Here is a 22,654-nt window from a genome sequence, read left to right as displayed (position 1 = left end):
TCTACTGGGGGAGGGGAATTGACAGATAGATTAATAAACAAAAGTTCCATAAATGGAAAAGATCAGGATATTAAATCGAAAATGTTTATTAGAGTAAGTTATCTTGCAAATTTGACAAACACAATTAAAGATATACTTGTAGAGTATACCATGGGACAGGAAGCAATAAAATAATAGATGATCGAAGCAACACACCTAATTGATTAAGTAGGTTTCAGTTTCAAAATTAGCACTTCATATTTGTTCACACTCATATGGAACAATTATTCCTTTTAATGGTTTGCCAAAATTTGTATGAATTTTTGGTACTACTTTTATTATGAAGGTTGCATCTGGAGAGATGAAGAATTGAAAGATGGTGGAGAGTATCTTTATGCAGTTAACATCCATGGCCCATCGTCACCATCTCTTCCCTAGCCGTTGATGCTATTAAATCATCCTTGGCGGTGACATCAAATATTGGGTGACATTATATACCCAAGTCTGTGCTTCGATTTTGTAAGTTTTTTTTTTTTGGGAGGAGCACTTTGTAAGTTAAAAACATTATCTTATCAATGGTGCGCTTCCTTATAAGTTGACTTTAATTGTTTGATTATATCAGGTGGCGTACGGGTCAGATTGAGCAATCATCCCGGCATTTGACATGGGCATATCATATTTCGTGGAGAATGCCAAATGTTACTTTGTCCGTGAAAATGAGGAATATAATGTTGAATTCAAATATCGAGATGTATGGACCATGTATAATGTTATATGCTTTCAACCCACTGTCTTTACATATGATCTGTGTAATGTACTCGCTACCATAATCTTTTTTTTATTTTTGGTAATTCGGTCTGGACTCTGCTAAACTGCCTGGGAGGAGGAACCCGTGGGACTTGCATGGTGGACATATTTATATATCCGGTCACATTAGGTTAAATCGAGTTTTATTAGGATTATCATCTTGAGTTGTGTTAATTATTATCTCTGTTTATTGAGGGGAAGGAGTTGCTTAGTCCGCGGACAGAGAAAGAGAAAATGGAGCTGTGCGGATAACGATTTCATGATGTTTTCAATATTCTGCTACAACAGTTAGATGATGGGCAGATAATGGATTCCCAAGGAAGAACCATTAGTTTCACAAATGCAATTATATTGACATCCAATATCGGATCGCATTATATACCCGAGACTCTTCAAAGCACATAAGGCAGCAAGGATGCAATTTATAATTTAATGACATAAGAGGTTGTTGACTGAGCCAGTCAAACTTTTAGACCCAATTTCATGAAGCAGATCGATGAGTATATCGTTTTCCAACCATTTGATCACACATAAATTAGAAATATCATCGAAATCCAGGTACAATTCCTCATTTAGACATTAATAGCTTAATCATCTAGAAGAAACATGGTTACTGTTCTGCAGTTGAATCATGTGAAAGATCGGAAGGCGGTGAGGAGTTGTTGATGCTGAGCGTTGATCTCAAATGGTGCATCCATGACGACAAACAAGGGCCGCCTCAGGGTCGTCGGCGATGCTACCTTGTGAGAGCACACGGAATTGTCGGAACCCAAACCGGATAACCGACCCTTCCCGAAACCCTGATGACAAGTTCCTCTCTTTGTCTGGCACCGCCTTCTCTTTCTCTCTGACGTCGATGTGGAGGTTATGCAGACGCAACGAGGACATGTGTCAACTCTAAACATATACGTGGCTTGACTGCCCACATCAGCGAATAGGACAAGAAACAGAAGAAATTCTATATTCGTTACACCAAAGAGGTTATTGATGTTCTCGGGAAACTAGGGTTTGACTCAAACTTTTGAGCCCGACCCATGAAAAAAAATTGATTCAGCAACTGGTTGAGGATGAGGTTTCAAGGAGTATACTGCGAGGAGATTTCAGTGAAGATGATACATATGATTGTTGGCACGTCGGCAACGGTTAAGGATGGTGTTCATATTAGGATATTCGAGAGGGAAGAGGACATGGTTGCAAATAATTGAATGAAGGGCATGTGAGTTGTTAATAGATGGTTTTAGTATTATTAGTTACGTTCAAGTGCAACTAGATTATTTATTCCACATTGTTTCACTTTTTCCTATGGAACTTTATGTTACTGCCTAACATTTCTTTTTCAATCTGAATCAGATTTACTCAAGTTTTGACACCACATCAACGCGCGGCAGGTAAAACATGTAGTTACCACCAGAATCATTTTAATCGATCAACCAAAATATATATAAAGATTAAAAGAAACATATGAACATTTAAAAAAAAAAAAAGACAAACCATATCAATGATATTTTCGGTTCTTTCAAATTAACCAAAATATAAAAACTAAAAGAAAGATATGAACAATTTCACTGGCGGGCACATAATTTTTTTCGAACAATCATGAAGTTAAAAAAAATCTTTTATGGCGAGCGATTAAGATTTTTTTTAACTATGAGGGCGTGTCCACCAATGGTTTGTGAGTGGGTCCGCCACTAAACATACCATACCCTTTCCATGTACCATGCGAACAAAAGTTACCAAACCAGAAGATTACCAAAATATAGTTACCACCGAAAATATCTTTCAACGTTGTCGAGAAACTGGTCCAACCACTGAGCGGAAAAACCCTTCAACTACATCATCGTAAACGCACAAGTGACCAGAATCATCGGAAACATCTTTCACACCCTCAACACCGTTCTGGTTATTACTGGTGACCAAAATCATCTGGTATTCTTTATTATCGACTAGGTAGGTAGTCAGATTGTTATACGAAACGCCAATCATCTGCTCCAAGATTGTTTTAAACTTCTGGAAATCAAGGGAAGGATCGATGTCGATGGTACCTATTTTAATATGATGTTCTCCCTTAGATACAACCACCGGAAACTCTACTGCTGCATAGGTTTGCGACATATCAATATGTTGTGAGTTGTGAATTAGGTTTAAAGATTTTTTACGTGATTGCATTGTTTATATAGGGTTTTGGATATGCTTGGGGATTAAGTTTTATATCATAATAACTATATTTGTTAGTTAATATTGTTATGTTCTTTATCTTTTAAATTTTGAAATACGTATTAATATTATTATGGTTATCCTTTATTACGAATCTTTCTGTACTAATAAACAAAAATCTTTTTTGGACACGTATCATTCTCTGGTAACTTTTCACCCTTATTTTTTTATTTATCTCTTTTATTAAATAATAATAATAATAATAATAATAATAATAAACACCAATTTAACTAAATCTATTTATCTCTTTTGTTTTCATAATCTGAAATTGATTTCTTTTTTAACTCTAAAGTTTCAATCTTTGTCAATTTAAGTCTAAAGTTTCAATCTTTGGTATTTTAACCCCTTTCATTAATTTGATTTTTCACTTCTAATTCAAAAGTTTTCATCTTTTGCAATTTAACCCCTTTAATTTTTTTTTACTTTCAACCTAAAGCTTTTCATCTTTCGCAATTTAATCTCAACACTTTTTTACTTTCAACTTTAGTCTCTTATATACTTTTCATCTTTCATAAGTTCTCTGTTTAACGTGTTGTTCTAAATTTCCGAGTTAACACGCCGCAACGTGCGTGTGGGGTTCAACGTTTTTTCATCTATTTTTTTCCTATTTGACATGTCCGTCGCAGCGCGTCTATTTTTCCCGTTGATAGGTCTGTCGCAACGTGCGAGTCAGAGATCAACTTAGTTATTTTTTTCTCGGTTTTACACATAGGCTTGTGGTCATTTGAAAAACATTTGTCTTTCATCTAACATGATATATAACTAATTAATCCCCCGTTGCATTGCGGCAGAAACCGCTTTGGGGACACTTGTCATCATATTAGGCAATCTCTTATAGATAATTATAATTTCAGTTTAATATTTTTTAATTAATTATAGATAATTCTACTACTAAATATTATTTAGTTTAATATCTTATATTATAGATAATCCTCCTACTAAATATTATTATTTTAATATCTTATGGATAATTATTATTTAGTTTAATCTCCTTCTCATTTATAATATTATTTATTTGAATTAACTATATTTGAACGTTTTGTTTAGTTTGGTATCAAATAGATTTTATGAAATTTAAAATAAAATTAACTAATATTATTTATCATTTATACATTTATGGAGTTTTAAATAAATGGTTAAATTTATTAACACTTCGTTAACAAATTTTGCAACAACAGAATAATCTATTTTTATCACGAAAACCAAACTTTGTATTAATATATTAAATATTTTTATTTTCACTATATAAAATTACATTTACTCGACCCATGTAATACATGAGGTTTTTTAAAATATAACTTTTTATTATTTGATATATAAAATTAGATTTATTCAATTTGTACAATACACGGGGTTTTTTTAAGTATATATATATTTTTATTATTTAGTACAGAAAATTACATTTATTCAAACCGTGTAATGCGCATATTTTTTAAGATGTAATTTTTTAATATTACGTATACAAAATTATATTTATTTTGGTATATAAAATTATATTTATTCAACCTGTATAATAAATGAGGTTTTTATAGATATATTGTTTTATTATTTAGTATATAAAATTATAACCTAGTTAATAGTAATATTCTAAATTTTAATACGTATTAGTATTATTAATATTATTACTCATATTATTATGTTTATCCTTTATTTTATGTATATTTTATTATTATTATTATTATTAATATTATTATTATTATTATTATTATTATTATTATTATTATGTTAGGGTCTGTATATATTCGGAGATATGGCGAAAAGGATACCGACACATATTTCTTTTAGGGTTGCTAAACCTTAAATTTCGCTAGTTATTCCTAATTTCAAACAAGTTACATAACACCCCAATTTAGACATTACACCTAGTTATTAGACATTAATTATTGTTTAAATTCTACGAGACAATAAAGTTGCGATAAACAATAATTTTGTTATTTTACAACACATACTTTTTGCTTTGTTTATTTAAAAAGGAACAAAGTTTCAAAAATGAAAAATCTCAATTCATATTATTTACGGGGAAAATAGCAAGAATAGCCATTGAGTAGTCAATTTTTCAGAAATAGCCAATTGAAACGGCTCCACGAGCCTTTTAAATCTTGTGAAACGGCTTAAAAAATTCTTTCAAGTCAACCAATCCATGATTGCCACGTGTTCGACAGCCATCATTCAGTTGAGAACCTTCAACGGCTTGAGATCTTTCAGTGTAGCGGCTTGGTTTGGCTTAAGATCTTTCAACACGGCTTGAGAACTTTCAATACAGCTTTGAGAACTTTCAATACGACTTGAGATCTTTCAATACGGCTTGAGATCTTTCAATGTAACGGCTTGGCTTGGCTTATGATCTTCAACACGCTTGAGAACTTTCAACACGCCTTAAGATCTTTCAACATAATTTAAATATAAACGAATAATTAAAAAAATCTCAATTAAATGTGAGAACTTGAAAATCTTAATTAAAAAATCTGAAATTTTTAACTTGAAAATAAAAAAAAATACTAGATTAGAACCTCATGTATTACATGGGTTAAATAAATTTAATTTTTATACTAAATAATAAAAAATAAGACTTTAAAAATCTTGTTTATTACACGAGTTGAATAAATGTAATTTTATAAATTAAGTAATAAAAAGTTATATATTTAAGAATCTCGTGTATTGTAGGAGTTGAATAAATGTAATTGTATATACCAAATAATTAAAAAATTTATACCTTTAAAAACTTTGTATTACACGGGTAAAATAAATGTAATTTTGTATACTAAATAATAAAAGTGTATATTGTAAAAAAATAATATCTTTAAAAACTCGTGTATTGTACGGGTTAAATAAATCTAATTTTATATATCAAAGAATAAAAAATTATATCTTTAATAACCCAGTGTATTACAGGAGTTGAATAAATATAATTTTGTATCGTAATAATAAAAAATTATATATTTAAAAAACAATGTGTATTATACGGGTTGAATAAATCTAATTTTATATATCAAATTACAAAAAAAAAAGTTATATCTTAAATCTAAGATCCTTAAGCTAAGCCAAGGAAAGATTTTAAGCCAATCCAAGCCGCTACACTGAAAAATCTCAAGCCGTGTTGAAATATCTTTAGCCAAGCCAAGCCGCTACACTGAAAGATCTCAAGCCGTGTTGAAAGTGCTCAACTGAATAACGTCTGTCGGACACGTGACAATCATGGATTGGTTGACTTGAAAGGATTTTTTTAAACCATTTCACAAGATTGAAAAGGCTCAAGAAACCGTTTTAATTGGTTATTTCTGAAAAATTGACTAGTCAATGACTATTTTTACTATTTTTCCTGGGTCCATTAAAAATAATGATGTAGTGATGTGACTAATGATATTTCACAGGTTTTTCAAATATTATTTAATAGATATTTGACTATTTAATAATAACTAGCGTATTTAACCGCGCCTTGCGGTGGTATGGTACCGTAAGTACTGGATTAGTATCGCTTTGGTTCTATACATCCATGCACTGTTATCACGTGTTTTACATCGATCAAAAACGATAGAAGCGGACACCGATACCAAGGGTGTCGACCGGTTCAGATCGTCACGGTACCAGTATTTACATACCATCGCGGACAGAGTTGTATAAATGAAAAATTATCGAAACCAAAAACAATAAAAATTAATACAGGTCTTGTTACCAATGTTGCTCAGTACAATACAATACGGTGTAAGTTTATTGAAAGCAAAAACAATAAAATATATACTGGTACTGAAATTGATAATGTTCCTTCGGTTTTGGCACGGTTCACTACGGTAGCGACACAATATCCGTCGTTAAACATGAAGCCACAAAAATGGATACAAGTACTGTTACTGATCTTGTTCGGTACAGTATGGTAGCGATACGATGTCAGTTTATCAAAAGCAAAAAACAATAAAACTAAATACCCGCATCGATACAGATGTTCGGTCGTTTTAGCTCAGTCTGGTACGATAGCGGCACAAAATCCATTTTCAATAAAAGTTATATCACAATGTTAAAAAAAATTAAACATAAACATTAATAGATCATCATTCATCGTTCATTTTGGTCGGTTTGATAGGACGACACGGTATCTATTTTCAGTAAAACTTATATAGCAATGTTGATAAAATATATAAACATAATTACGAAGTAAGATTTAAAAAAAAAAAGTTAACGAACACAACTTATAAAAAAATCAATCATACTGTTAAATAAAAATTCATTAAAAACATAAATACTCAAAACGTAGAATAAATAAATAAATAAATAAATAGAAAAAAGAATAAAACAAATACTTTTAAAACTTATATCACTGTTTATGGCTAGTTTATATTTATATGTAATATAATATAATATAATATAATATAATATAATATAATATAATATAATATAATATAATATAATATAATATAATATAATATAATATAATATAATATAATATAATATAATATAATATAATATAATATAATATAATATAATATAATATAATATAATATAATATAATATAATATAATATAATTATAATATAATTATAATAATATAATATAATATAATATAATATAATATAATATAATATAATATAATATAATATAATATAATATAATATAATATAATATAATATAATATAATATAATATAATATAATATAATATAATATAATAATAATAATAATAATAATAATAATAATTTTTGGAGTCACTTTTCTTTTGGAACAATGGAGTTTATAATGAAACATAAATTAGTAAAAGAACACGTTAATTAAAAAATTCATAATTTTTTTTTCTTCTTTCTAACTTAAAAAAAGATGAAGTCTATTTCTTTAAAGAAAACATATCAGAGTTGTACCTTGTTTAGAGAATCTAATTTAGTTTAGTGGAGAGTGGAGACGTAGGTACGATTCGTACTTGGACTATTTTCGAAGGACATATGGGCTTTAATCCCGGGTTCGATTTCATTAGGTTTCACGCATCAGGGGGTACGGTCTAACGACGGTCGAGGAGTCGACCTTGGACATAGCCTCAAGCAGGATGGGTTTATACATGAGATTCTTTGCCATTCAAAAAATGTTATTTTAATGATACTTCAGAAACTTAATGTTGAGAGAGACGAGACCTTTAACGAAGGAAAGATTTCAAACATTACGAGATTTTATTATTTTAGCACCAAAATGCTAACGCAAACCCTACAGTTTAGTGCTAATATAAACGTGTACGCATCATATTTAATCCGGAAAATCATCAAAATAGGCAAGTTAATAACCAAAATTTACAAACTAACATTGACTTTACACGTGTCGGCTATGAAGTGCCAAATTATTAAAGTGTGGGTTATGAAAGTGTCGGATTATTTGAGTTTGAGCTATGAAAGTACCATATTATTAAAGTGTGGATGATGAAGGAGCCTTCGACAATGGAGATGTTGACTTATTGGAACGTGGGCTATGGAGGTGCCCCGTATCTGCGTGAGGGCTATTAAAATGCTAGAGTACCATAGTGTGGGTTATGAAAGTGTCGTCTCTACTTATACGTCATCACATTGATTGTTTTGATTTCCCTATTTGCACTATGGATGAGCTCAGTACCGTACCAGTACCGAATTCCGACATCAAAAGTACCGATTTCGAAAATCGCAAGAAATGGGTACCGATACCAACTCAGTATGGTATTCGAAGGTAAAAAAGTTGGTAAAATACCGTACTGGTATCAAAAGAACTGATGCCGAAAATAACAAAAGAATGAGTGTTGGTACTAATACCGAAAGTGCTCGGTACAACACCGGATATTATTTGCTAATCCCTAATTTGCAAAAATGTAAAAATGAATGTATGTTATATTTTATTAATCTTTTTCATCAACTTACCTTTATAATCATCCCCACCCCCAATCAACACCACCATGCCATCCACCCTCCTCAAACAAACCACCATATTCTCTATCCACCACCACCACCGGCGTCAACACTGGTGGCTCCGTCCGGCAACCGCCACCGGCAATGTGCTCGAGCTGGTGGAACACAACAACCTGTGCCACCTCAGCGCACGATAGCAATAAGAAGAACAACAACAATATCAACCCTAATAACAACAAGCTAGGGTTTCGCGGTCACAAAAATTTAACATATCCATCCAAAGGATTCAACGGTGGTGTAGTCACTATGGGATCCGTAAACAACGGTGACGGAGACGAGAAATTCACGACGGATAACCACTGCACCTCCGCCGTCATCGCCGCATTGTCGCCGGAAAACCGCCGGAACGTAAAACCTCCGGTTTGTAACCGAATTCCGGAGGATAAGTTGCTTACATTGCCTACGATCTTAACAATCGGACGCGTTGTGGCTATTCCTGTTATCGTCAGCAGTACGTCATCCTTCGTTTGATATTTATGCGTTTTAACCTAGATATTGTTTTAGATCGGTTGATTTTTCGATGTAGTTATGGAGTTATTGTCAATTGTGTTTGGTAGGTATGAATTGTTATAAGTTATAGATAATAATATTCGTTTGATTTTAGGTTTTAAACTTTGAACAATTGATGCATTTAGAAATGACAGCATATTTAGATAATAATATTCGTTTGATTTTAGGTTTTAAACTTTGAACAATTGATGCATTTAGAAATGACAGCATATTTAGGTTATATTTTGGCTGATTCAAGCATGATTTGTTAATTTTTGTCAATTTGTTACTCTAGTTTATGCTACCTGTAGGCATTTTGTCGGCTAAATTAAGTTTTTGTTACAACATGTTAAATGCAGGAAAGACGGTTTAAGGTGCCGCAGCATTATGCTAATGGTTTTTCTGTGTTGTTATGATACATTATACATGATAATCTGTGAAAGTTATGAATGTCGAGACAAAGTACCTCTTAAATTTGGTATTCAAATGGATGCATGTTGCGATTTCCTTTCAATTGTTTGCATGCTCTGTTCGTATAGTTGGAAGTGGTGTGAAGTATTTAACATCTAGAGTTTGGTTTTGTCCAGAGTGAAATAAACAGAAGTGAACACGAGATTACTACTTGTTGCTTATCATATAGTGGATAATTTACAATTCATTGCTTGTATTGCTAGTTTGGTGATGCTAACAGACCTTTTTTTTTGTAATTTGATTAGCTTTTTATATGAATAGTTGGCTGGGGACAACTGCTACCACGGGCATCTTCATTGCTGCAGCAATTACAGATTGGCTCGATGGGTATCTCGCACGAAAAGTATGCGTATATGTTTTGAACAACTTTGAAATATGTGGAACTTTAATTTCTGATTTAGTTTGTCTCTTTTGATGCGTTTTAGATGAACCTAGGAACTGCATTTGGTGCATTTTTAGATCCAGTGGCCGATAAGGTACGTCTTTACTTGTTCTTTCTTTGGACTAACCGTCGGTAGTATTCTTTTACTCATTTTCTTTGGATATATTCGTTTTTTCCAACAATCATTCTATCTTCGTTTGATTATTCATGCTTACTATGTGCAGCTTATGGTTGCTGCTACCTTGGTCTTGTTATGTACAAAACCTCCTGAAGCTGCTATGCTTGGACAATGGCCGTGGCTATTGACTGTACCATCAATTGCAATAATTGGCAGAGAGGTAATTCTGAGCTTAACACACTGTTAATGCACTTATGTTACAATGTAAATTCTCAATTAGAGGACATTTTAGGTGTATTATTTGGTTATCTTTTTTCATAATACCGTGCCGTTTTTTTTTTCTGGAATTTACACACAAGTGCTTTGTCCTGCAGTTATAATAGTGATGTTTGCTAGAAAGTGTCCTTTTAGCTTAAAGTTGCCAAACACAATCTGATGCCCCTTAGTTTCTTAATAATTGTAATATGGCGCATTGAAGTTTCTTCGTTCTTTCTCTCTCTCTCTTGACTGATTGATGGAGTTTAGCATTACAAAATGAAGTGTGTGATAGCCTATTTGTTTGTGTGTTGGCATTTGACACATCTCACATGTATATGTGGTGCCAAATTTTGTTTTGTTTTTCACAATACTTATCATTAGGCATAAAGAAACCCTTTCCGTCTTGTATGATCTTAAGATGAGGCGTCTGATATATGTGTCCATAAAGAGTCAATTTGGACCGTTGAATACATTTAGATTGTCCAAAAACCTTGCTGCAGTTGCACCACTCATTACCTCTTATTGTTTCTTTTGCCAATTTGTTTGTGTTATGTTGACATGTTGTAGGCTGTACACTTTTCCCAGTAGTTTTTCATTATTAATAATTTTGAACATGGTAAAGTCCCAAGTATTACACCCCATGCGTTTTTGAATTTGGTGTTCTATTCTGTTCTGACTATGTGATTTTTGGAACACACTCCTCAAATTTCAAGGAATAAGTCAAGAATGTTTTGCTAAGATTGCGTCTTATTTGTTTGGTTTCATTTGTACTTGAAGGGGTGCCATTCTTTTATAGTTTTATATCTTCATCTATGAAATTAGACTTTAAGGTGCCTTTTTAGATGGTATGTTGGCAAGACCCATCGGAGGCGCTTGCAATGATACTTGTTTCTGAACTAGAATTTAATTGAACTCGTGCACGTCCTGCGGACACGAATGCAGCTCCGAAAACGTGGGCCAGTTTTTGCACAATTTAACCTTCTGCTTTTCTAAGCAGATTATGCGGGTTTTTTTTTTTTTTTTTTGTATTATTAAAAATGGCCCAAACGAGAGGTGAAAAACTTAAAAAAAAAACACACACACACACAATTTAACCTTCTGCTTTTTTAAGCAGATTATGCGGGTTTTTTTGTATTATTAAAAATGGCCCAAACAAGAGGTGAAAACTTAAAAAAAAAAAAAACCCTAACTGTCGCTAACTTCGCTATTCGTCGCTAAGACCCATATAGCGACACTTGGTCGCAAGGCTACGTAGCGCGCTATAGCGGTCGCTATAGCCGCTATTAACAACTATGGGTTGACTTGCGATTAATGGCTGCTTTAGGTTGACATGCGAAATATAGCTGCCTTAGGTTGACTTGTGAAAAATGGTTGCTTTAGGTTGACTTAATCTGAACCAAAAATACCCCCTTTGTCCTCATCCCACCCTCCCAAGACTCTACCAAGAGCTTTGCTGTGAGTGGGAGGGATTTTACTGTTTGTATTCCCCATGTGATCCAACCCAATCTCATCCTGATGTGTGCCCCTTGTCCCCACTTTGTTTAACAGACTCGGGCTATATAATTAATTCATTAAAACCTGCCTGGCTTGCTATAAATTTTGTTAATATTTTATATATATCCTTTAGAACAGGAATTCGTCACAATTTTGCCGTTTGCTGACTTGCATGTTTCTTGATCTTAGGGTTAAATGTATGCAATTTTTGATTTGACACTTTATAAACATGTGGCTATTGATCAAATATCTAAAATGCCCCTTTAATTGTGGACCAAAGTTAATGTACAATAGTTATAAATGTGCAAAAAGGTTGAAGTGAATTGAAAACTTATCTTAAAACAGAAACCGTGTTGCTCCAAATTGGCGATAAAAGTTGAGTGATGCGGATCTCATATTTCTGGCCTGAATCACAACTTTCTCTTTTTTCTTTACGGCATTTCTTTGATGAATTTTCTATTGAACGTAGAATTTTAATATAGCAATTTTATGCGTTGGTGAATCTTGTCTCTGCTCTCATGGCTGTAATCCGTAATCCCTGCAACATCTTTTTTTTTTTTTTTAATTTATGGTAGCATAAAAAAGGTCATGATGATGAACATTTTACACCCTATTGCAGATAACAATGTCTGCAGTTAGAGAATGGGCTGCTTCACAGGGCGGTAAACTTTCAGGGGTATGTTTCTGTACACATTTCTAAGAAAAATACACATATATTTACTATTATTATTATCAACTAATTTTCAGGCTGTTGCTGTAAATAATTTGGGAAAGTGGAAAACAGCCACACAAATGACTTCCTTGACCATTCTTCTGGCAATTAGAGATTCGAGGTTTGTATGCAATCGAAGTTTTTTTTTTCCTGAATTGCTTCGTTTCTAAAGCTCACATTTTGACTTTCTGGTCAACATACTTTGACTTTATAACTTCAAAAGACTGTTTACTTTTGAACGGGTTGATTTGAAGATTTGAATTGTTAATCATTTATAAAAAAATGGCAAAAAGTGTTTACGGGTCAAATGACCTATTTATCCTGACAACAAATATACAGTTTTACAGAGGTAGGTTTACTGGGAGCATCTGGTGTTGCTTTACTGTATGTGTCGGCTGGGCTAGCTGTATGGTCATTGGTTGTGTATATGAAGAAGATATCAAAAGTATTGCTGGTGTAGCAATTTTTTCGCTTTTCTCTTTTAAAAAGGACAGCTGTTTTTTTTACCGCGCCCTTCAGACACGAAGCTGCTGTTTTTTTATATATTTGCTGATACTATATATATTATAGATTTCTCATTTTGTAGTCCAAATATAGATTTGTTGTCCTCGTGTTTGTGGTAGGAGGAAAACAACATTATATAGAGCGAATAATTATTAATTTTCTGGGACGGGAGGCTCACCGACCCTTTGATACAATGTATACGTTTATTATTATTTGGTACAACTTAGGGCCGTGTTGATAGCTGGATTTTATGAATACACGGACAAATGAGAAGTGTTTGAAAAAGGGATGATAATGGCTCGGGTTTTGGTATTCTTTGTTTTATCCCTGATTGTGAAGTTGTATCTCAAACCTGATCCTGTTTGATAATCATGATAAGTATCCAACAAAACTTAAAATCAGATAATAAGTCAACAGATTTTGTCAAAGGAGAAATAAGCTACAATGTTGATTAATCACAAAATATACAGAAAATTAGCTTCATAATCACTGGGAAACCGAATAAGTGGAAGCGTTGCAGATTGCATCGGCTGACCATAGTTTAGCAAGATACTGATACGAGGATTTGAGGCTGTGAACTTCTTCCATGAGCCAGATATTGGTTTCATGGTTCATACTTGATGGCTGCATTACCTCTCATTCCATCCCACTCTTGAACTGGCCGACTAACCAATTTGCTTCAGTTTAACACACGTGTCACGTGTCAAACGATTGGCAATCATGTTGTAAACGTGTTAATCAGGTTGGTGGGTTGTAAAAAGGGTTGACCAAATCTCAATGGTTGACCCCGCGGTCAAAAATCTCAAGCTTCGCCACTGACTCACCTAATCAACATGGGTTTAAGTTAAAAAAAATTAACGCCCCAAGTACATTTTGCCAAGATATTGTTCGCTTTGCTACCAATTGGATGCCTGTCCAGAAACCCATAGTTTTGTTTTTATCCGACAAGTTGCTCGCCCAGCCGGCCCCAGCTCTGTTAAAGCTATACGGGCAATCTAACTGGTGATACTCTTTTAGCTTTCATTTTCATTGTCGATATTAATCCTAAAATCATTTATAATCAATTTACATATTCATAATTAGATCTAAATTGCAAAGTAAAACAATTACTACTTTGCCATGAAGACGATGAACATAAGGAAACTAATGTTGTAATAAAAAAAGTATCTACCATCTCTCCCATGTAAAACGTTAAACAAAATCACAAAACCATTACAGATTACACTTCATAGTACTGTAATCACAAACAATAATAAAGCCTGAAAACAACTCTTAAAACAGGAACATCTGCTTCATGTGACTTGGGTTTTGAAAACTAACGTCGTCTTCGGCGCTTGCTGCTCTTCTGATCACGTTCACTGTCACTGCTTTCACTTGAACTCTCACTTTCCTCGGAGCTTGACGATTCAGATCCCGAGCTGGAAGAACCAGAATCGTCTGATTCAGAAGCAGGCTTCTGTTGCATAATAAGACGAGGCATGTTCTTCAGGTACTCTCTCAAGTTTTCAGTAATTCCACCAAGCCCGATTGATGTAAAGAAGTTAATTGAGAATCGAGTGTTTTTAGGGTTGTCTCGCGGGAAAATAGATTCGAAATCGGCCTGCATGCTCGGATCACTGAGGCGCTCGTTCAAGAGACGAATGCCAAGATGTTCGGACAACTCCTGTACCACATAACATTAAAATCAACTTTAGCAATTAGCAGCTTGTAACAATAAATTCGTTTACACAAAAATCAATTTAAAAGTTTCTGTTTTCATGTGTTCAGAAAGATATTAATATTAGCAATGTCGGTAAGCATGCATACGCAATAAAAATATACCAAGAAGGAAAATTCCAACTAGAAGTGCAATGGACAGTTATGTTATCAGGTCCAGGTCAACAAAAAGGTGAGGTTGGGTTGGGTTGACAAGTAAACACTTTTTGTCTATTATCTAAAGATGGTTATATAATACTATTGCGTTAATTACGATAACGAAAATAATATTATTACATATAATCTACATAATTGTATAAAAACAATTTAGAGTAAAATGCCATTCTTGTCCCTGAGGTTTGGCCACTTTCGTCCAAAGGTATGTATTTTCTCATCTGGATCCAAAAAGTTTTAAAGCTTGCCATTTTCATACGACTTGTTAACTCCATCCATTTTTTTCGTTAAATAAGGGTTAGTTCTGTGTTTTTAGACAAAATAAAAACACTATTAAGAAATAAAGATCCACCCCTGTTGACTTTCTAGTTATACTTTTCTTATAAACATTAACAAATAAGTAAAAATACGAAAAATACCCCTGACTTAACGTTGAAAATAAGAGATTACCCCTGTTGACTTTCTACTTATACTTTTCTTACAAACATTCAACCTTTTGGAAAAGCAAACCTTTGGACGAAAGTGGTCAAACCTCAGGGACGGAAATGGCATTTTACACAAACTTTTACTAGATTGTACAGCATTGGTTCTGCGGCTAATTTTCGTTAAAGATAAAATACAACCCATTCATAAGAAACATGTCAAAATTGAAAATCAAATATCAAAATTCAAAATCAAAGTAGGGTTACAGGATTAAAATTCAACCGTGATAATGATCAATCAATGACAGATAACACAAATAATGAAACGGTGAGCAGATGCACGTAAAAACAGTTACCTGGAAGAGAATTTTGATAAAAATTCTGGACGAGGAAGTCGTGTCCTCCTCGGTCAACCGAATATAAGCCAAAACGTGCCAAGGCAGAGCATCGGTCCCGAGTAGATGTGCGAAAAACTTGGCTACATTACGCAGCTTATTTGTCTCGAGTCGATGAATCATTGAGTACTGCTGCACAAAACATTTCTCGAAATTTTCTTGATGAACTTTGTTGATCATGCAAAACCTCTGGCCCAAAAGCCCGTAGTAACGGAGATAAGTTCTCTCCTGACTGCAACACTCCAACAACATAATGCACAGTTCCATCTGCATATACGCCAAATAGATACACTCCGTAAGTTTTTTAAAATGCTTTACTTCAATAAATACTAGTATATAGGACCCGCGCTTTTGTGGCGGGACCATTAAGCCGAGCAAAAAGTAAACGTAAAAATGATGAATCACGTACGCACGTTAGAAAAGAATAACTAAGTCGGCTTAAACCGTAAAAAAATAGACATAGAAAAGGTTGAACCATGCGCGCGCGTTACAGCGTGTTAACTCGCAAAATTAAGAACGAATCGTAAAATGACAAATTTGCAAAAGATATAAAGTATATGGGACCAAAGTTGAAGGTGGAAAAGTGTTGGGCTTAAAAACAAAAAATGTTTGTTACAAATATGTAAAAGATGAAAACTATGGGGGTTATGTAAAAAATGAAAACTATGGGGTTAAAACTGTAAAAGATAAAAAGTTAAAGGGTTAAAAGTAAAAGAAAATTGAAGAGTAAAATAATGTCAAAAGAAAAATGAATAGTGAAAATGTAGCTAATCTATATTTGGTAATTAATATTAATATATAGTTAATTCATTTGAAAAATAACAGTTTCACATACCTCCTGTCCTGGCTCGAGTTTGATTTTGAGAAGTTTATGACCGGCTTCCTCAAAATCAACACTAGACATAATTGTTAAGTATATGGTTCTTCGAAGGTTAACGAGATTTGTTTCGGTTTCATCTCGTATCCTCATTTGCTCTTCATCCTCTTCTTCTGACGATTCATCCTCGTCATCATCATCAGACTCCTCACCGCCTTTATCATCATCTTCATCTGAAGATTCGTCACCGAGAATTGTTTTCTTCAAATCTTCGTAGCGCTTTTCGTTCTCGAGAAAATCAGGATCCATCTTGAAAATATCTGAAATGCCCAATAATTAAAGTTACGCACTAACATATTAAAAAAAACTTGAAATGAAATTATTACAAATACTAAAGGGTGCTAAACGGCTTGTGTTGGCGGGGTTCAACCCGACCTGAACTCAAAAATTTTAGACAAACCCGAACACGACCCGAATATTTGCGGATTGACCCGAACACAACCCGTTCAACCCGAATTTTTTAATTTTCCCCGCAAATTAATACATTAAACTCAAATTTTACTACAAAAAGACATAAATGTATGTAATACAAAATTGCCCGGATGGTCCCTATGGTTTCACATTTTTGCACGTTTAGTCCCCACCTTTTGAAAATAGCATGTATGCTCCCTATGGTTTGTCATTTTGTTACTCGGATAGTCCCTGAGTAGATGTCAGTTAGTTTGGAAATTGCATGTATGCTCCCTATGGTTTGTCATTTTGTTACTCGGATAGTCCGCAGAGTAAATGTTTAGGGACTATCCGAGTAACAAAATGACAAACCATAGGGAGCATACATGCTATTTTCAAAAGGTGGGGACTAAACGTGAAACCACAGGGACCATCCGGGCAATTAACTCTATAAAATTATGGCATAAAATACACATCCAATTTAATTTATGACATAAAACATATTGTAAAAAAATATAATATAATATAATATAGATTGGTTAAGCGAGCCAACCCGCCAACCCAACCGGGTTGACCCAAACCCGGCCCGTTTAGCCTGAAACTGGCCCGAACCCATTTAGACTGAACCCAAACTTGCGAATTTCGTGTTAGGTTCATGTCGTGTTTTCGGGTCGTGTCAGAAATTTGCACCCCTGATAAATACTATAAATATATCTTCATATACCAAGACTAATCTCTGGGTCGATCTTATCAAGAAGGGATACTTCATGTGTTAATTGATCTTCCAGCTCAACAAGATCCAACTCTGGACGTACAGCTGCATGGCCCTACATAAATAAATGTGATCAGTAAGCAGGGGTAAAACCGGTAACATATTATTATAACATGTCTACACAAAGAATACAAAATTAACCTGAAACTTGGCTTTTCGAAGTGCAAAGAGACCTTCAATCAAGAACTGCACCCTTTTATCTATCTCTCCCTCGTGAAGAATTCCACGAAAACGCTCAAAAATACCTGAATAACAACATAACATATAGCTATAAACTTAAAAACAGCATAAAACACAGGTTCAGAACAATACAATATCAATTAATAATAAATTATTATAACCAACTAAAATATTGTTGGGCAAATATAATAAAAAATTCTGTTTTTTTTCTCTCACAAAAGTCACTCAACATTTTTTTGCACATAAAAAACACTATACTTTCTTTTTTTTCTCACAAAGTTGCTCAACAAGTTAAATCTAAATATCTCACTGAATTCCCTTCATTAACTTTAAAATGTTGTTTATTCCACTTTTTTTCTATATACAGTTAAAGAAAAACACAGACATATATAGAAACACAATATAAACCAAACAATTATACGACTTAATAAAGTTGCCACTTTCTTTCTCAATCACACAAGTAAATCAATTATTACTTTTTTTGACAATTAAACTTCATCAAAACTTCATTAAATCAATTATTACATACTCATTTAAATCTTTTATATGTATATAATTAACATATACGGGGAAAAAGATAATTTTAAACTCGGCTCTACCGCTCTGTATGCATCATCTCATTTTCTAAATTGACATATGAAGTGACTTTTATGTGCAAAAAAGTATTGAGTGACTTTTGTGAGAAAAAAAAACAGGAACTATAGTGTTTTTATGTGTGATAAAACAGAAACTGTAGTGTTTTTATGATATTTGAAACAGCCAACATGATTATAACGAAGTGGTAAGTCCAACAATGCTAATAAGTAATAAAACAGCCTAAAACCGCGTTACGATTAAACAAAAAGAATGAAATTAATAGACGAACAACGAACTAATACTGTTAGAAAACGGGTAAAAAAACACTCACCATGCAACCCTTTTGGAGATAGATCCTGAAGTATCGATCCGCATTCAGTAACAAAACCAACAGCAACCTCCACACTATCATCAGTCGGATTTTCTAATAGAAGCGTCAGTAGTTCAAGAGCAATAAGTTCATGAACTACCTGCTGGTTCACCAAATGAGCTATAAACTTAACCGCTGCAAGCAATTGATGCTGCGAAAAAAAAAAAAAAAAAAAAAAAAAAAGAAAAAAACAGAAAATGGAATCATATATCAGAAAACAAACATAAAATACCAAACTTAACATATATGTAGAATCTGATCTGCACCTTGTCATTGCGCTTATACGCCCTTTGAAGCTGCAAAATAATCCTTCTCAGCAGAAGATCACCGACTTCGGGAAATTTGGTATTGACAACCGCAACGAGTGCTGCAAACACGTCTGTGAAACCAGGAGAGGCCATTTGTGACTTCATACAGGACCGACAAAAGAGACCTCTTCCCCTAATCAAATTTTCAGCAAACAACTCGGGGATGATATTCTTGATGTTTGTTGCATTGACCTTGTTGACCAACCCGTTTATACTCTTCCTTAACGCATCCCATGTCATCCTTTGATATTCCATGCTGCTTTTATCTTGGACTCCACTCATCATACGGGCTAACTTAAACGGTGGAATATACACCCCGCCGGTTTTACCTAAATTGGTCATGTTTTCTTGCATTTCGGCCAGCTTTTGGAATCGTGGACCTTCGTCCACATTCTCAGTTTCCCCGTTTTTATCGTTCTTTTTATTTGCCACATCATCACCTCTTCTCCTATCCCTCTTACTATCTCTTCTGTTCTTATACTTATCATCCTCATCATCACTCCTGTTCTTATACCGATCGCGTCTCCTCCGGTCTTTACGATCATCCTCGTCATCGCTTCTTCTATCCTTACCCTTTCGTCCCCTCTTCCTAATTTTACGATCCTCGTCATCACTCTCCTCCTCGTCTCTTCTCCTCTTGTATTTATCATCCTCTTCATCACTCTTACTCTTACGCATGTCCCTTCTCCTCCTGTCTTTACGGTCATCTTCATCGTCACTTCTATCCTTACCTTTTGTCCCTCGTTTCCTAATTTCACCTGCCTCGTCATCACTCTCCTCCTCATCTCTTCTCCTCTTGTATTTATCATCCTCTTCATCACTCCTACTCTTACGCACGTCCCTCCTACTCCTGTCTTTACGGTCATCTTCATCGTCACTTCTATCCTTACCTTTTGTCCCTCGTTTCCTAATTTCACCGTCTTCATCATCACTTATATCCTCACGCTTTCCTTTTATCTCCGTCTTTCTAATTTCACCATCTTCACCATCACTATTCTCCTCGTGCTTTTTAGCAACCTCTTTACGTCTTTTACCGTCTTCGCTCGTTTTCATGTTGCTTCTGCCATCACCATTATCTTCAACGCTCCTACTTCTTCTCCTCCTATCTTCGTTCCTCTTACTATCACGATATTCGTCATCACCCTTTAAAACCCTGCTCCGACCTCTTCTGGTCTCGTCATCATACTCTTCGTCATCACTTGTTTTTCGAGCTCCGCCCTTATTACTAACATATTCATCACCGTTCCTCCTATCCCTATCCCTATTCCTGTCTCTTCTTCTCCTATCGTTACCATCTTCATCGTCACTTCTGTTCCTGTATCTATCTCTCCTATCGGTAACCTTTTCGGTATCAGATCTGTCCCTATCTCGGCCCCGCCTATCACCGTCTCTTCTTCTTCTGTATTTATCTTCATCATCGCTCCTGTCTCTTTGCTGCTCCATTACTTGATCAAAGTACCTGTCACAACCGATAACGGAAAGCTGTTTAGTGATTCAAATTCAAGTAATGTGACATGTCATACATTAAGTCCATACCATACAATCTACTTACTATCAATCAATCGTTTACAGTCGGATTAAACCGTACAATACAACCATATCTAAAAGTAACAAAACATTATTTGGTATTCAAATTCTAATAATTGCGCAACACTTCTGACCTAGCTACATATATTTTAAAATTAAAAAAGAGACAAATCAACAGATTCATATGTTTAATCCAAGTGACACAAGCATAAACAAGCATGAAAGACCAACTAAAATAAATCTAGATTCAAACATTGTTAAACAGTCAAACGAAACAGAGTAACAAAAAGAAACCCTAAATACGTAATCCTACAACACCTTCAAAATAGCTTATCGAGAAACGAGAGACCTAGCGAAACCACAGTGTTTGGTATACAAACAAATCTAGAAGAACAAAAAAAAACAAATTTCGCTTACCCGTGGATGAAATTCAGGCTTGTGAAAGAAGATCGATCGAGAGAGAAGAATGGCCTGGCCGACGTTTTTTGGGGTTTTGTTATTATGCTAACAGGAGGCCCAATCCAATTAACGGCACTAGGGATGCTAATTGAACCCGAACCTGATGGGTTAACCTGAAACCCGACACGTCTAGGATGGGTTTAGGGTCGGTTAATCGGGTTTGGGACTAGTTTTTATTTTTATCACAAGTTTGGGATGGGTTTGAGATTTGGTAATATACCCGTTTACCCGACCCAATTACCTGATAAAATAAATTCGTTTACCCGATTGTATTCATGATATAATTTCTTTTATATTTTTAAATATATAAATATATAATACATCCTTTTTTCTATACATATAGGTATTTTATCTCGTATACATTATAGTTATTTGATATATTTCTTTAGTGATAATACTAAATGTAACTGATTAATAGTTACCCGATGGGTTTTGAGTCGGGTAAACCCAACGGGTAAACTTTTTCAAATTAATGGGTTACCCGAAACCTGCGGGTATACCCGATGGGTATTTACCCGCTAGAAACCCGTCGGGTTTTGGGATGGGTTTAGGACTAGCATATCTAATCGGGTTTGGGGTTGGGATTACCTAAACCCGTCCCAAACCCGACCCATTGTCATCCCTAATCCAATAGCTATGAGCGAATTACTTCGTATGCCTAATTTTCAAACATGGCCCCTCTACTTATATTCCAATTTCAAATCTTATTTGAATCCGAATCAACTTACTATGTTGAGATCTAGTGTTATCTCTATAATTATAAATTAGTGTTAAACCCTCGTGTTGCGAACCGAGCTATAAGCAGAAGTCAAACTGTTTGACTTTCGGTTGCGAACCGAGCTATAAGCAGAAAATGACGGGTTGGACATGATCTAACATGTCCTAATATGTTATACCAACTGATATAATGTCAAAAATTAGTGTTTAGATGTTTAAAAGTTCATTTAACATAATTTCCGAAAATCTGCGTTTTGACTTTTATTTTAATACAACTTTGACACGTCATTTGACTAACTTAACGTGATCTTCAGGAGATGCCCTCGTAGGGAATTAACTCTTGCCTTATTACGATCACATAGCCATGTTCGATTCAAACATTGGCTTGACTGAAATGGTCATAACCGAAAGTCAAAGTAAAAGTCAATTTCCTTGACTTTCGGCTAATAACTTAGCCT

General features: G+C 34.2%; 2 protein-coding genes across 2 annotated transcripts; one reads left to right on the top strand and one right to left on the bottom strand.

Annotated features, from left to right (window-relative positions):
• The first annotated feature begins 8,857 nt into the window (after positions 1 to 8,857).
• Positions 8,858 to 13,589, top strand: LOC110894948 (CDP-diacylglycerol--glycerol-3-phosphate 3-phosphatidyltransferase 2). The gene is made up of 7 exons (XM_022142203.2): positions 8,858 to 9,357; positions 10,112 to 10,209; positions 10,292 to 10,342; positions 10,473 to 10,586; positions 12,738 to 12,794; positions 12,866 to 12,951; positions 13,170 to 13,589. Exons 1-7 carry the CDS (start codon positions 8,991 to 8,993, stop codon positions 13,288 to 13,290), a joined length of 894 nt encoding a protein of 297 aa, XP_021997895.1. The 5' UTR covers positions 8,858 to 8,990; the 3' UTR covers positions 13,291 to 13,589.
• Positions 13,590 to 14,469: 880 nt separating this feature from the next.
• LOC110894946 (pre-mRNA-splicing factor CWC22 homolog) lies at positions 14,470 to 21,579 on the bottom strand. The gene is made up of 8 exons (XM_022142201.2): positions 21,438 to 21,579; positions 19,452 to 20,952; positions 19,147 to 19,336; positions 18,201 to 18,304; positions 18,012 to 18,114; positions 16,856 to 17,157; positions 15,982 to 16,287; positions 14,470 to 14,997 (listed from the first exon to the last, which is right to left on the bottom strand). Exons 2-8 carry the CDS (start codon positions 20,934 to 20,936, stop codon positions 14,650 to 14,652), a joined length of 2,838 nt encoding a protein of 945 aa, XP_021997893.1. The 5' UTR covers positions 20,937 to 20,952; positions 21,438 to 21,579; the 3' UTR covers positions 14,470 to 14,649.
• Between the last annotated feature and the right edge of the window lie 1,075 nt (positions 21,580 to 22,654).

This window comes from Helianthus annuus, chromosome 12 (genome assembly GCF_002127325.2).
Source record: "Helianthus annuus cultivar XRQ/B chromosome 12, HanXRQr2.0-SUNRISE, whole genome shotgun sequence".
NCBI lineage: Eukaryota > Viridiplantae > Streptophyta > Magnoliopsida > Asterales > Asteraceae > Helianthus > Helianthus annuus.
Note: the sequence above shows the minus strand (reverse complement) of the source record. Positions and strands in the feature narration are given on the sequence as shown.